Below are 14,601 nucleotides of genomic sequence, written 5' to 3' on the forward strand. Positions count from 1 at the left end.
GGCCCAAAACTATCTTACGTTAGATCTTCATATGAGCTAAATTTAAAGCAAGTTTTATTAAAACACTACTAACGGACTAGAAATTGATTTTCTATTTTAGTAACAGTGTTCGCAAGCGGAGGTTATAGCGGACACTTGAGTGCACGCTGTGGCTGTGGCGGTTGTAAATATTTATTTTGTATAAAATGTCAAGTGCGGCTGTTGCATAGACGTAGAGCCATTCACACACAAACATGCACGTGCGTTAAAAATCCATGACAAAGTCACCATTTTAAATAGGCAAACATGTTTTGAAATCTAGACTTAAACTTTAGCATATTCAGTATTCATAGTTACTTTTTCAATAAGTTACTAGTACCGTTATTTTCCGATTGATGAAAGAGTTATTGTAAACCACAGCATGCCTCGTACATAAGCACTAAATGTAAACGTCATCATACTACAACATAGCAAACTCTGGACAACTAGATAGGTTCAACATTCAGAGAGTGTCTCTGCTTTCTACAGGAACGTCTTCTGTAATATCGGACACACTGAGGGCAAGTAGACATGGATACCAACAAAAGGCAATGCTCTCCTTTGACTTCGGTATTGTTCTCTGTGCTGTAGGTTTAGCCACTTTACCTTCATATGATTCAATTCAAAACAAAAACTGTGACTTAGTTACAGCATTAGAGTATCTTTATATAAATTGTTGATAGGTTGACCTTTTCCAAACGTTTTTAAGATTTTACAGTGAAAAAATAGTCTATAATAGTAAATTTATTATCAAATAATTGGCGAACTAAATTTTAGTCCTTTAAAAATAGTATTACATGTCATATTTTCTTAAAGAAAGGAAGAGATATGAGTTACGATTATCATATGAATTTACACTAGTTGTTAAAGAAACGACAGAGTCACAATTTAACAAGTTAATGAGGCAAATGTTCAATAAACTTTTGGCATTTTTTTCTTTCTTTTTTTTAGCATCGGGTCAACAAACGTGAAACTCCATTTATTTGAAAATCATACATACAATCATACAAATATGCATAGTCATACGTACATATGTAAATATTAAATCTGTAAAAAAGGGAACATATGATAGAGTTTCAAATTTTCATATAACATTCATAACATAATTTTTGCAATTGATGTTATTATATAAAATACGTGAGGAGAACATTATAATACAGTGGTTTATAATTACATTATATCATATCTATAAACAGATGGTTTTGTGAGATTTTTTTTACATTCATTTATACACAATTTACTGTTGTTGTTTTTTCTCATCCTTTCCGGCACAGTGTCCCCGGCAAAATAACATATACGAAAAAGGTATACGAAAAACAAATAAGGGATAAGATCTTGCCATGGATTATGATTTTTTTATAAAAGAATAAAAAAGTATTATATGAAAATATTATGTTATGTGTAGTTCACATATGTGGTAGGTAGAATTATTTACGCCATGGACAAGGACTATCTCAATTAAAATAAACCACATTTCATATTTCCTAACGAGACAGTTATTCGAAATTCTTATGTATTCACAGGACCTTTATATATATTATAAGTATTGCTTAAATTTGTTTAAAAATGCAAAAATTGTAAAATAAAAAAATGCCAACATTTAGAACTAAACTGCTTAGTTTTTCTTCTTGAATTTAGTTTTTCAAAGTATCAAATAACAGATAACATTTGAAGATTTAAAAAAAATAGTATTAAAATTAGCCGGAATTGATAATCTCTACCTCTGAATTAAACCTGAACACGAGCTGGGGCCTAGAAGCTCTAATACGATCTTCCTGCATAAACGCCAGTTGCACTCCCGACCTTCGAACCCCAATAGTGCCCGGATGCTAGGAGTACACCGATTTACAGATGGCATAGGTCACAGTTCAAGCAATCGTAATAGCTATATAACTCTATGTATTGATGTTAAAGTTATATTTATTTTTTATCATGTTTCCACAAAAATATATTTATTGCATTATTTTCGAAAGATGACTATAAGAAAACCCTCTACATGTATATGGCACTTTTTCGTCTCTGGATGGTTATATAGCTTGTTTCCAGATTGATCTCTTAACAATAAGTTTTATTTAGTTTTTATGTGAGGTAAAAGTATGTTCAGGTAATTATCAATTAGGAATTGTATTGTCGTCAAGATTTTGATAGGGAGACCAACTACAAGAAGAATATTGGATAAACTTTTCTACATTATAATGAAAAACTAACGTGTTATAAAAAGTTGTGCATTGAAATTTTGATTATTATACCTATGCGTGTAAATATATCTTTTCACAAAATATAATTTAATGTTTTAACCGTTTTCTTTGGATCAGTTATCCCAAAATTAACTTCCTTTGAAGGCTAATAATCTATAAACTACTGGCATTTAGTTTAAATGAAAGTTTTTAAAGTCCGCAAAATTGACTAACATACCGACATACATTAAACAGATGTAAAAGTGTTTCGTTATTTTCCCTACAAAAAGTGCATGTATTGTCATCTTTTATTCCAAGAGGTGCTAAAATTGCCCTAGGTCGCTTACCTGACCAATCACACTCATCAGAGCAATTACTTAGACAAGCACTATGACCAAGTTTGATGACAATTGAGTCAAAATTGTGACCACTAGAGTGTTAACAAGGTTTTCCTATTTTTGAGCGGGGTGACCTTGCTTTTGACCCTAGGTGACCCATATTCAAACTTGACATAGAAATCATCATAACAAAATTTCAGACCAAATTCAAGGATATTTTGATCAAAACAGTAGCCACTGGAGTGTTAACAAGATTTTTGTATTTTTAGCTCCTGTGACATAGTTTTTCATCCGAAATGACCCATGTTCGAACTGCAAGCAATTACCTAGACAAGCCCCCTGACAAAGTTTGATGATGATTGAGGCAAAATGTGACCACTAGACAGTTAACAAACAAATGTGGATGGACGACGTGTTTTAATAACTGTTATTTTCCCATAGGGGTTAGAACTCTTTTAGACCTTTGTTTTAATAACAATGTCTGGTATTTTATCATCATAGTTAATATTGACTATCTCATTCAGATTAAGCGAGTATTTAATTCCAAGAACATTAAAAGCGTAATTTTCCCATAGAATATTTTCTTCAATTTGAAATTTAATACCGCTCCCCTTCATACTTCCAAACCAAATGACGTTAGTTTATTCTATATTTATGAGAAGGTCGGAGGCGTTAGCAATGAATTTAGTACCAAAAGTGCATTTTTCAAAGATTTTTTCTGTACCGTACAAGGTCAAAGACATGTCATCTACGTATTGTGAAATAAGGTGTTCCTTATTGCCTTTTTTGACACCAGTAATATTTTTAATTTTACGTATTAAGAGGGCCAATATCTATGCACAGAGTATGAAGGTATACGGGGAAAGAGAATCTCCCTGGCTACAGCCTCAATTTATAATTAACCAGCCTACACCCTCAATTTATAATAAACCATCCCGAAATTTGCCCGTTTATTTGAGCACATTCGTTTACATTTGAATAGAAAACATTACGCCATTTTTAATGGAGGCACCAAATTAAAAAAAGCCTAACGTTTTAGATATGAATGACCATTCTAGAGAATCAAACACATTTTCAAAGTCAATTAGTATAGTAAGCCTGGTATTTCATTTTCTTTCTGTATAATGAAAAAGATCGCATAATATCCTTGTATTTTCTTCTATGGAACGGCCAGAAAAAAAAACAGTTTGATCCTCATTTTTTAGAAATGGAAGAACTTTCTTCAACCTATTTGCAATACAAGCAGACGCGATTTTGTAAGTGATATTAAGAAAGGAGATTGGTCGCCATTTTTATGAATCTCTTATCCTTTCCCCCTTTACAAAACATGATGACTTCTTTTTGTGTGACAGATAATTCATTATTATCAAAACTGTAAATAATAGAATTATTGGTCAAATGTTCATGTAGGTTAATATCTGTGACATTTCTTTCCGGTAAATGATTTTTGTTTGAACTTCGTTAAATATTGTGTCGCTTTTTCTCCTTTATCAACCCAAATTGCATTTTTAAGACATTGGTAGAAACCTCAATTTTACAAAATTTAGTGTGCAGGGTAAAGTTTTTTAAAGAATAAATTTGTTGAATTGATAGGAACGATTTTGGCATTTTTTTACAAAAGACTACCTACTGAATATTCCTGTATAGGAAATATATCAAATAAGTCATGGAAATTGTCATTTGAAAGTTTTTGTGTTTTTAAATCCGACGGCCATCTTGTTCAGCACACCACCCAATGAGCATTTCTATAGAGTTTCATCAAAATCGATCTCTGAAAAGTCATTGAAAGTGTGTTTTTCAATTTTCAGTAATGGAGGTTATTTTATTCAGCAAGCCATTCAAGCAACTTCTATATAGGACCCTCAAAACGATCATTTCCGTATAGTTTCATCAAAATCTACCTACTATTGAAGAAGGCTCTTGTGGCAATTTTGATCATCAGATCGGAATAAAAGGGGCTATTTTTAAAGAAAACTACCCAAGGATCATTCTAGAAGATGTGGTTAAAAGTTTGTTTGCTTGGGGGGGGGGGTTGTTTTGTTTTTCTTTTTTAATTCTGGCAGTAATTTTATTCAGCACACCGGTAAAATTTTAGACAAGAGGGGCATGATGGCCCTGAGTCGCTCACCAGAAACAACTGTTTTTCAGTGTTAGAATGTCAATATATTCTCATATTAAATTTGAGCATAGAATATGTTTAAACATTAATGTGAAGAAATGCCATGACCTGGTGCACAAAGTTTGGTGATCATCCATCAGTTGGTTCTGAAGTAGAAGATGTTTAAAGGTTTTTGAAAGGGACCAATCAAATTAATATGAGCAAACTTGATATAAGATTGACAAAAAATGCTACAGACAAGGTTTGGTGATCATCCATCAATTAGTTCTGTAGTAGAAGATGTTTAAAGGTTTTTCTATTTTTAGCTTAAGCGGCCCCTACAAGGGGCTAATCAAATTAATATGAACAAACTTGATAATAGCTACCCAAGAATGTTACAGACAAAGTTTGGTTATCATCTATCAATTAGTACTGTAGCAAATAGACATTTCAACGTTTAGCTATTTTTAATTTTAGCGGCCCCTAAACGGTGCCAATCAAAATAATATGAGCAAACCTGATAAAAGACTACCCAACAATGCTACAGACAAATTTTGGTGATCATCCATCCATTCATTAGTTCTGTAGAAATAGACATTTAAAGGTACTTCTATTTTTAGCTTACGCGGCCCCTAAAAGGGGCCAATCAAATGAGCAAACTTGATTAAAGACTACCCAAGAATGCTACGGACAAAGTTTGGTGGTCATCCATCAATTAGTTCTGTAGAAGATGTCTAAAGGTTTTTCTATTTTAGCTATAGAGACCCCTTAAAGGGGCTAATCAAATTAATATCAGCAAACTTAATAAAAGACTACTCAAGAATGCTACAGACAAAGTTTGGTGATCATCCATCAATTACTTCTGTAGAGACATTAAAAGGTATTTCTATTTTTAACTTTTGCGGCCCCTTAATGGGCCAATCAAAATAATATAAGCAAACTTGATAAAAGACTACACTACCCCAGAATGCTAAAGACAAAGTTTGATGATCATCAATCAATTAGTTCTCTTAACGGTACTTCTATTTTAAGCTTTAGTGGCCCCTAAAAGGGGCCAATCAAATTAATATGAGCAAACTTGAAAAACACTACCCGAGAATGCTACAGACAAAGTTTAGTGATCATCCATCAATTAGTTCTGTAGGATTAGACATTTAATGGTATTTCTATTTTTAGCTTTATCGGCCCCTAAATGGGGCCAATCAAATTAATATGAGCAACGAGCGGAATATTTTTATTACCAACAAGCTTCTAAAGCAGGGCTACCGCTATCATAAATATCGGAAATATTTTACTAAATTTTACAATCGTAACTTTGATTTAATTTCTAAATTCAATAGTGATTTAGACAAGGGATTAACCAGCCTGGTTTATATGGCGATGTGATTTACAAACTTCGTAAGATTTTGGGTCATGGTAATTTTCCTGCTGTTTTCATTAAAATCATTAAACGTTTTATTAAAAAAAGGTTATGACCCTACTATTTTAAGACATACTGCATGTTTAGTGTTCAACCCTTTTACAGTTGGACACTACGCTTTCGTCTTTTGATTACATCTGACGGACCATGTGGACAGTTCTTAAAACCCTTTGGGACTGAATTGTCTTAATGTTCGTCTTCTGCCTTGCTTCGTCGGGCCCTTGTAGGTGATTTTCTTGTTGCTCTGTCTTCCTTTAGGACATTGAGTACTTTTGTTATGGTCATTGGGTTTACTTTTATATGTTTCTACATGATCATTTTGGTGTTTAACTTATTTAACCTTTTGTAACCATGACAACTGTTAGAATTTCACTTGGCGGGGATTAATTTTATTTACACTGTCTCGTTTATAGGAACAGGGTGGGGCTAAGAGCGAGGTTTGGTGCACCATTGACCGGTTTAAACTCCCCAGCAGTCTTTATTATGCTGCTGACCGTTTAAAGGGCGGTGCCCCTCTTTGTTCCTCAGATGTATGTCTATGTTTTGGTGACACTTTTGCTTGTGTCCCTTGTTGTTTTCTCGTCTACGGTAAGTATCTACCCCCTTTACCCCTAGTTTTTATTTCTTTGATTAACACCCCCCTTCCCCCGGTCTCCTGTCCCCTTCTCCTGCGCCCTTTGACTTTGTGGGCCTATTATACAATCATTTACTAGTATTTGGTTTCTATGAATTCCTTATCAGTTTCAATTTATTTATCATTTAGTGATTAACCTGTCCAAGCTCTGTCTTGTGCCCTGTCCTGTTTTTGTTTGGGGTCCGTCTGGGCTCCTTGCCACTGGTTCTTGTTGCTGGGTCGTATGGGGGTTGCGTTCTTTGAACGCCGCCTTTCCTTGTTATTCTTGTTTATCATATTTGATAAAACACTACCCAAGAATGCTACAGACAAAGATTGGTGATAATTTATCAATGAGTTCAGTAGGAGAATATGTTTAAAGGTTTTTCTATTTTTAGCCCTAGAGACCCCTACAAGGGACCAGTCAAAATAATATTAGCAAACTTGATAAAAGACTACCTAAGAATGCTACAGACAAAGTTTAGTGATCATCCATCCATTAGTTCTGTAGAAGAAGATGTTTAAAGGGTTTTCTATTTTTAGCCCTAGAGACCCCTAAAAGGGGCCAATCCAATTAATATGAGCAATCTTGTTAAAAGACTACCCAATAATGCTACAGACAAAGTTTGGTGATCATTCATCAATTAGTTCTGTGAAGAAGATGTTTAAAGGTTTTTTCTATTTTTAGCTCTGCTGACCCCTAAAAGGAATGACATGAGCAAATTCAAGTGTGACTGTCACAAGGATGCTACAGACCAAATTTGAAGTAAATCTGCTTAGTAGTTTCAGAGAAGAAGACGATTGTTGACGCATGACGACGGACGACGGACGCCAGAGCAACCCCCTTTGATACTAATAGCTCACCCTGAGCCTTCGGCTCTGGTGAGCTAAAAAGGAATTTCCAATGATCATATCATTAGAATTTTGTCAAAAATTGACGACGGTGGAAGATATACCGAAGTATAGAGGATATTTTTTTTGCATGTAAGATTGATATATAATTTCACTGAATGAACACCAGATGCAATATTTTTACGAGTGGCGTAGCCACGAGTAAAAATAGTATAGCTGGTGTTCACGAATGAAATATATTTCAATCTTATATGTAAAACAAATAAATTTTCTTTTGTATTTCATGCTTTTAGGTGATTTAAAGTAGTTTTTTCTGATTTTGCCGCGTAACGTCGTGCATTCTCATTTGTGACGTCATCACATCATGACGTTACATCATCAATTTTGAAATATAGTTTAGTAAAATTTCTCTAATTGTGTTACATTTTTAATATGATGTATGATGACATCGACTTTCGTTTCTTAAAGAAGGAAAATTTACGTAGGACAGCATTTATTTCTGCCTGTTATTCCATTTAGTTATGATTTTCTTTTCACCCACATTCAGATATTGTCCGGCTACAGTGAAAATTATATTTGATAAATTTCACAAGTGGTTTATCAGAAAATAATTATCTGATATATTACAATAAAACACTGAAAAGCATGAAATAAAATGTCATATAACACCTTTTCTCTATTTAACCCTGGCGTGCATTTGAGGAATTACCATAGACGACTATCAAAGGACATTGCTATTTAGTTTCATCAAAACTTACTCAATAGTTTAGCAGGAGATGTCATTTAAATGGGTTTTTTTTTTTATTTTTAGATCTTGTGGCCATCTTTTTAGCAGACTGGGACCATTTGAGCAGTTTGTATAGAAAGCTATTCAAGGATAATGCCTGTAAATATTCATTAAAATTTACTACATAATTTAGTAGATCTAGTTTAAAGTCTTTTTCTATTTTTATCTCGGCTATCTTGTTCGGCAGGCAAAATTTAGCATTTTAGTGACAGACTTCCCAATGATCATTTATTGTAGTGTTTCATAAAAATCTTATGGGGGAGGTTGATGACAAAATGTCATTTAACACTTTATTTTCTACTTTAAACACTAGTGGCAATCTTGTTCAGCAGACAAGGTGCATTTGAGCAATTTAGAGGGGACCATCCAAGATCATTCCTGTATAGTTTCATCACAACTGATGTGGGGTTAAGGAGGAGATGTCGTTTAAGAAACATGTTAAAGACGGACGACATACACCGTACAACGGATGCTGGACAAAGGGGTATCGTAATAACTCACCTTCAGCATTTTGTTTCCAGGTAAGCTAAAACCTATTGACTATTATTCAAATATCATGAAGTTGACCTTTTAAGTCCTAATATCTACTGTTACTTAAAGTTAACACCGTCAAAGTTTCAAAAATGTATAAAGTGTAAGAGAGAAAAGAAATACCATCAAAAGTTGTTATACTAAAAAAGGTAATCCCTCGGAAGCAATGAAAACAACATAATTATATGAAAATGGAATAGTTGGTTTGATCAAGTCTGTACATGAGGGATGGTAAAAAATTGCAACATCCCTCACTTACCCTTGAACTGATTTAATGTCGTTCAATCTTCAACACTTATTAAATGTCCTTGAATCAATGATCTCGAATGATCAGACAAATATTACAATTAAATTTTTAAAATACATCTTAACAGCCTTGTTGTAACGTTTACTCGTTTTCACGTTCGATAACCAATTTGTTGTCATTCTAAATATATTTTTTCTCTTGTTTTTAGCTAAATGTTCTGAAACGTAACACTATTCTCCTTTGGTGACTATAACTCACTAATTGGTTTCAACAGTGCAAATTTTCTGGTTAAATAATTACATTTCAGCACATAAATAACAATCGCATATCACTAAAATTCACATTACATAATACGTTTAAAACAGTTCTTTTGTGATTGATATCACCTTCGATGCGATATATCATATAATAATACTGGCAATGTATTTCCAAACTTTTTTTAGTAAATTACCTAAGGAAATCAACAGAGATTGCTTTCTTCTTACCAGTACATTTGTCTTCGACCTCAACGATGATTTCTGTCCCGCCAAATAACATATATAGTGAAACATCTCTTTTACTCGTATTTTTAACTTCATCTAACTCTATCTCTAGTCTTCCTATCTCAAAGCATCCATCATCATCAGTGCAAACTGGATCTTCTCTCTCTGAAGCATAGATATTAAACAACATACCTTTCATATCACTGGAAATTGTACAATATGTATTTGCTACTTGTGTTTCGCCCGTCTTCACTGTTCGCCCAGTAGTTATAAGTTTATCAAAGACATCACGACATCTTATGCTATTGTCGTTTGCTTCGAATCGTTTGTGCTCTGGATGAACTCCCTCTATAAAAATAGGTGTGTGACTAGTACCATAGGTATACTTCAGAATCCTTTCAGTTATTGATAAAGGATTGTGTCCATATATTAAAGCACCTCTTAATACGACCGATGAAGCCTCGACAGGTATAACGATTTCAATTTCCGGCAATGCTTCCAATATTGCATGTCGTAAAACTGGTGATTCTGAATAACCACCAACCATCAGCAAAACTCTCACATCTTGCAGTGAGCCGTCAGATAACACAGACTTCAAATGACCAACCGTCTTTGTCACAGACTTGTCGAATAATTGAACAAAGACTTTGTTAGAAATCTTCATTTTATCCCTTTTAAGCTCAATCAGACCAGCATACTGAGAAGATGCTAATGAAGTACAGAGTTCTACGTCTATTGTTCCTCCTAGAAAATAAAACATATATTTTCACATGTGATATCATTGATTTTGATGTAATAAATAGAGGAAATTGGTTTAGTTCAGTGTAAGATCGGAATATATTTCACCGAGTGAGCACCAAAAGGTGTATTTCACGAGTGGCGCAGCCACGAGTGAAATATGAACTTTTGGTGTTCACGAGGTGAAATATATTTCGATCTTACATTAAACTAAACAAATTTTCTTTTTATTATATGCAAAGAAACGTTTAAAAAGACATTTCAATCTAGTACTTAAAGAAAAGGGCGCTAAATAATAATACAACGTGACGTCATTTACTGGCTTCAAGTACTGTGAACGCTTGTATTTCACTGAAACAACGTAGCGGGCTCAACTATTCAAAACAGAGAAATTATCAAATTGATAATTTCACTGTTTAAAACACTGAAATTATCAGTTTTTATTTCACTGATATATTTCTATAAATTACCGAAAAGCATGTAATAAAACGAGGATTGATCAAGTTATTAGACCGATGTACTCAGAAAACCCAACTTATGGTCTTTCTTTTCAATATAATCACCCTCTATATCAATGCACTTTGCCCACATGTGATCCAACTTCAAAATAGAACTCTCTTTTTTGGTCCTCAAAGAACTCATTGGCCGCCTCCGGGACACCTTCATTGCTTCCAAACGTCTACCACGAAACGTTTTCAGTTTCGGAAACAGGCTGAAGAGTCAGAGGGGGGCAAGTCCTGAGAATATTGGGGATGGGGAGGAATTTCAAAGCCGCAGTCAGTTGCAGCAGCCATCGCAACTTGGGATGTGTGAGCTGGTGCATTGTCGTGTAGGAGCAGAACACCCTTAAGTCAGTTTGCCCCTCCTTTTACGCGCGATGTCTTGACGCAGACGTCTAAATTTGTCTGCATAGTACGTACCGTTTATGGTACGACCTTGCTCAGATTGTCAATCATGAAAATCCCCTGACTATGAGCCAGGGTGCTTCCTCTGCATGCTCTGTTTTTTGGATTATAGATAGAAGTGATAGACCCATGTTTTATCCTGAGTTATTTTAATGTCAAGTCTGGTTCGTTTCTGGTCGTCAGTTAACTATCTGGGGACCCATCTAGCGGAAACCTTTGACATGCCATAGATATCAGTCAGAATTGCATGAACTGAACTAAAGCTTACACCCACTTCCCTAGCAATGATTCGCAGGTCTCGCCTTCTGTCGCACATGACCAGATCGTGCACAGCTTCGGATGTTTCATCGTTGGTGGTCTCTTTTGGCCGCCCAGGCCGCTTATCCTCTCCTATGCTCACCCTGTCCCTCTTAATTTCAGCAGCCCATTTTTTTAAAATGATAAAGGAAGTGGACTTCTTCCCAAGTGTATCTATGAAATATGATAAACAAGATCAACAAGGAAAGGCGGCGTTCAATTTTCCTGGATTTCCTTGGGGGATATCTCTTTCTTACAAATGCACTTAATGACGGTTCTGATTTCAACTTTCTCCATTTGTTCTAAATGAAACACCCGTCTATTGATCAATGTGTGTTTTATGTTACTTAATCTGTGTTAAACCGTGTGTAACTCGGTCAGTAATCTTTAATAAGATATCGGTATCGACATATCGTGGGTAAATCTCAGTGTAGTGGCTAGAAGTATATCGGGTCGAGAACTTTTTTTATCATACCTCGTAAATAATTTATGCATATCATTCTTTTCAAAATATGATTATTCATTTAATGCCTAAAACAATAAGCTATAACAAGTTTTAAAATCTGTGAAACAAATATTTGTTTTAGTTTTTAATGTTTATCTATTTAAGTTTATGATTCAGAAAATGTAATCACAACGTACACCACAACGGAACAATTTTTGATGATAACACTCGTCTGCTTTTTGGGTGACCAAATTAACTGACTCACCAAAAGCAAAGAGCGTCAATAAAAACCCTAAACTTATGGCTATATCCAGCAGTATCAGTACATTGGTTTATTAACAGTAACAAAATATTTCTGCATCGGAAGAGAAATGTCTTTTTTAATATTGATATGATTGCCTACGTGACGCCTATGTATATGTAAATTGAAAATATTCAATGATATTTAAAAGAACAATACCTCCTGCATCAACAACTATGTATTTGGTACCCATTGGTAACTTGTTCATGGATTCATTGCGAAGATCACCATGTTTATGAATATGCAAATGCCTGCAATACAACGAAGCCGCTTCGGGCTCGAGTGCAATAGTTAGTCGATCTTCACATATACCAGCCTAAGAAAATATTAAGCGATTATAGTTTATATTTTTTTTTGTAACAATAATGAAGTTTAAAAGATCTGAATGCTAATGTGTGCCGTTACCAGAGTGTTTACTAGCTTTAAGTGATAGACAATCATGCAGAATATCTTAAGAGACACCATCTTAATGAATATATTTTATATATTTTAATATGGAGTTAAAAGGATCTCATTTTTGGGACATTTCGCACAATAAAGTCATTCATGGTTCTGAAAAAAACGGTAAAACCGGATAAGATGATGATCTGAAAATTTGCACACAAGTTACTGACTCAGACCTACATCAAATTAAACACAAATCTCGGATTCCGTGGACTTTTCAAAGAAGAAAATAACAAGAGATCAGTTTTCCTCAATTTCATTGGCGATTTAAGCATTAAGGATTGACAAAATGATATCACCCGAAAGCAGTAACATCAGGTGTCAAAACTTGTATGCTCGTGAGAATCATTTCTATAAAAGTCTATAAAATTCTGTATTACTTTTACATTGACGATGAGCTGTATGCTTAAATCTTTAATAAAACTTCTATTCTATTCTGTTTACCCTTTTGGTAGCTTCACGCATGAACTGCTTGGCAGCATCTGACCATATTGCAGGAACTGTTACAACCAAGTGAATTTCCCATGGTTTGATGATGCCATCTATTCCCTTGCTAGCACTTTTTAGCATGTCATCTACCAAGAACATGATTGACATGCCAAAGACATCAACTGCTAACAGAGGTTTGCCAAATTCGTCTTCGAGAGTCATATCTCTTTTTAGGTCCTGAAATAAAATTTTAAAATGTAAGCAGAGTTTGTCTACAATTTGAATGAACATTATTGATTCACATATCTTCTGGTTGAAGAAGACAATTTTCTTTTTACATAGTAATAACTGAAATAAATCTGATAAAACACTGTGCTTTAGAATATATAAACATATAATCTTAACAATCTTAACTTTAAACTACTACATTTATGTTAGTAAAACAAACATGTCGTTAACACACTCAAAGTTTGAAGTGTCGTTTTTCATTTGATTGTTTTAATAATTTTTGTCGTAACATAGGGAAATAAATAAGAAAAGATACAGAAAACATTTTGTAAGTAAAAAAGGGAAAAAATGGTAAAAAGGAGAAAAATATAATCACTAAGTGTCCATTGTGAGCTTACAATGGAAATTTGTTTATTTATAGTTTTATTCAGGTTTTCTGCTAATTGTGATTGAATCACAAAAGCCGACCAATACGAGGGGTGTTACAAAAATAACCTCTTTTGTGCATTATCTCGTGATAACCGTGTGATATGTACTATTAACCATTTCGGACCGATAAAATAATCACTAAAGCATTACACAGGTGAAAATCTCGTTCACAATTTCACTGGCCTTGATACAGTGTACATTGCTTTATAACGTATCCATTACACTATACATGAAATGACTGGTGGAAAAGCAAAAGATGTACTTGAAATTAGGGCTTATATAAAAGGGCATAAAGCCTGTAGATGATATGCACCGTGAGGTGTGCGACATTTATGGGGAGAGTGAAATGTCTAACAGATCTATTTGAAGGAGGGTTGCTAAATTTAAAACCGGTTAGCAGCAAGTCAAAGATTCTACTCGCCCAGGTCGTCCTGCAACATGTAGCTTATGTAGTTACTACTGGGCATATTGGGACAAATAATAGTTAATTAAGATAATTCAACAAAAACTTATCAAAAGGATTTTGAATGTGATGATATGATATCAAGATATATAATAACTTATTTTGCCAATCTTACAATAGAGTTGCATTTTAAACCGTTTAAAGAAATAGTAATTTGCATCTTCTCCTTTATCAATTAATTCTCTATATTCGTTTTCGGCATCGTACCCAAACGCTTTCAGTGTTTTACCATCAGGATTTACCAATGCGCATGTCGGTGTTTTTTCTGTTATTAACGTTCCTGATCTCGGCAGCCAATGTTTTGTCGTTGCTTTTGTCGGATCCGATTCATATTCATGTTTAAAAGAAAAGGCCCAGCC

At 34.2% G+C, this 14,601-nt stretch overlaps 1 protein-coding gene across 1 annotated transcript; it reads right to left on the reverse strand.

Annotated features, from left to right (window-relative positions):
- Positions 1 to 9,528: 9,528 nt before the first annotated feature.
- LOC132756501 (heat shock 70 kDa protein 12B-like) lies at positions 9,529 to 13,443 on the reverse strand. Its single transcript, XM_060747582.1, has 3 exons — positions 13,138 to 13,443; positions 12,409 to 12,565; positions 9,529 to 10,307 (listed from the first exon to the last, which is right to left on the reverse strand). The coding sequence occupies exons 1-3, from the start codon at positions 13,411 to 13,413 to the stop codon at positions 9,529 to 9,531; spliced, it is 1,212 nt and encodes a 403-aa protein (XP_060603565.1). The 5' UTR covers positions 13,414 to 13,443.
- Between the last annotated feature and the right edge of the window lie 1,158 nt (positions 13,444 to 14,601).

Source organism: Ruditapes philippinarum, unplaced genomic scaffold (assembly GCF_026571515.1).
Source record: "Ruditapes philippinarum isolate M1 unplaced genomic scaffold, ASM2657151v2 ctg1494_1_1_1_1, whole genome shotgun sequence".
NCBI lineage: Eukaryota > Metazoa > Mollusca > Bivalvia > Venerida > Veneridae > Ruditapes > Ruditapes philippinarum.

What these genes read in the sequence shown, in the direction of transcription:
- LOC132756501 (XM_060747582.1), bottom strand. Translation starts at nt 13,413, where the DNA reads ATGTTCATTCAAATTGTAGACAAACTCTGCTTACATTTTAAAATTTTA. An exon ending in TGCGTGAAGCTACCAAAAGG is followed by an intron (nt 12,566 to 13,137) that starts GTAAACAGAATA and finishes ATATTTTCTTAG; the next exon opens with GCTGGTATATGTGAAGATCG. An exon ending in CATAGTTGTTGATGCAGGAG is followed by an intron (nt 10,308 to 12,408) that starts GTATTGTTCTTT and finishes TTTATTTTCTAG; the next exon opens with GAGGAACAATAGACGTAGAA.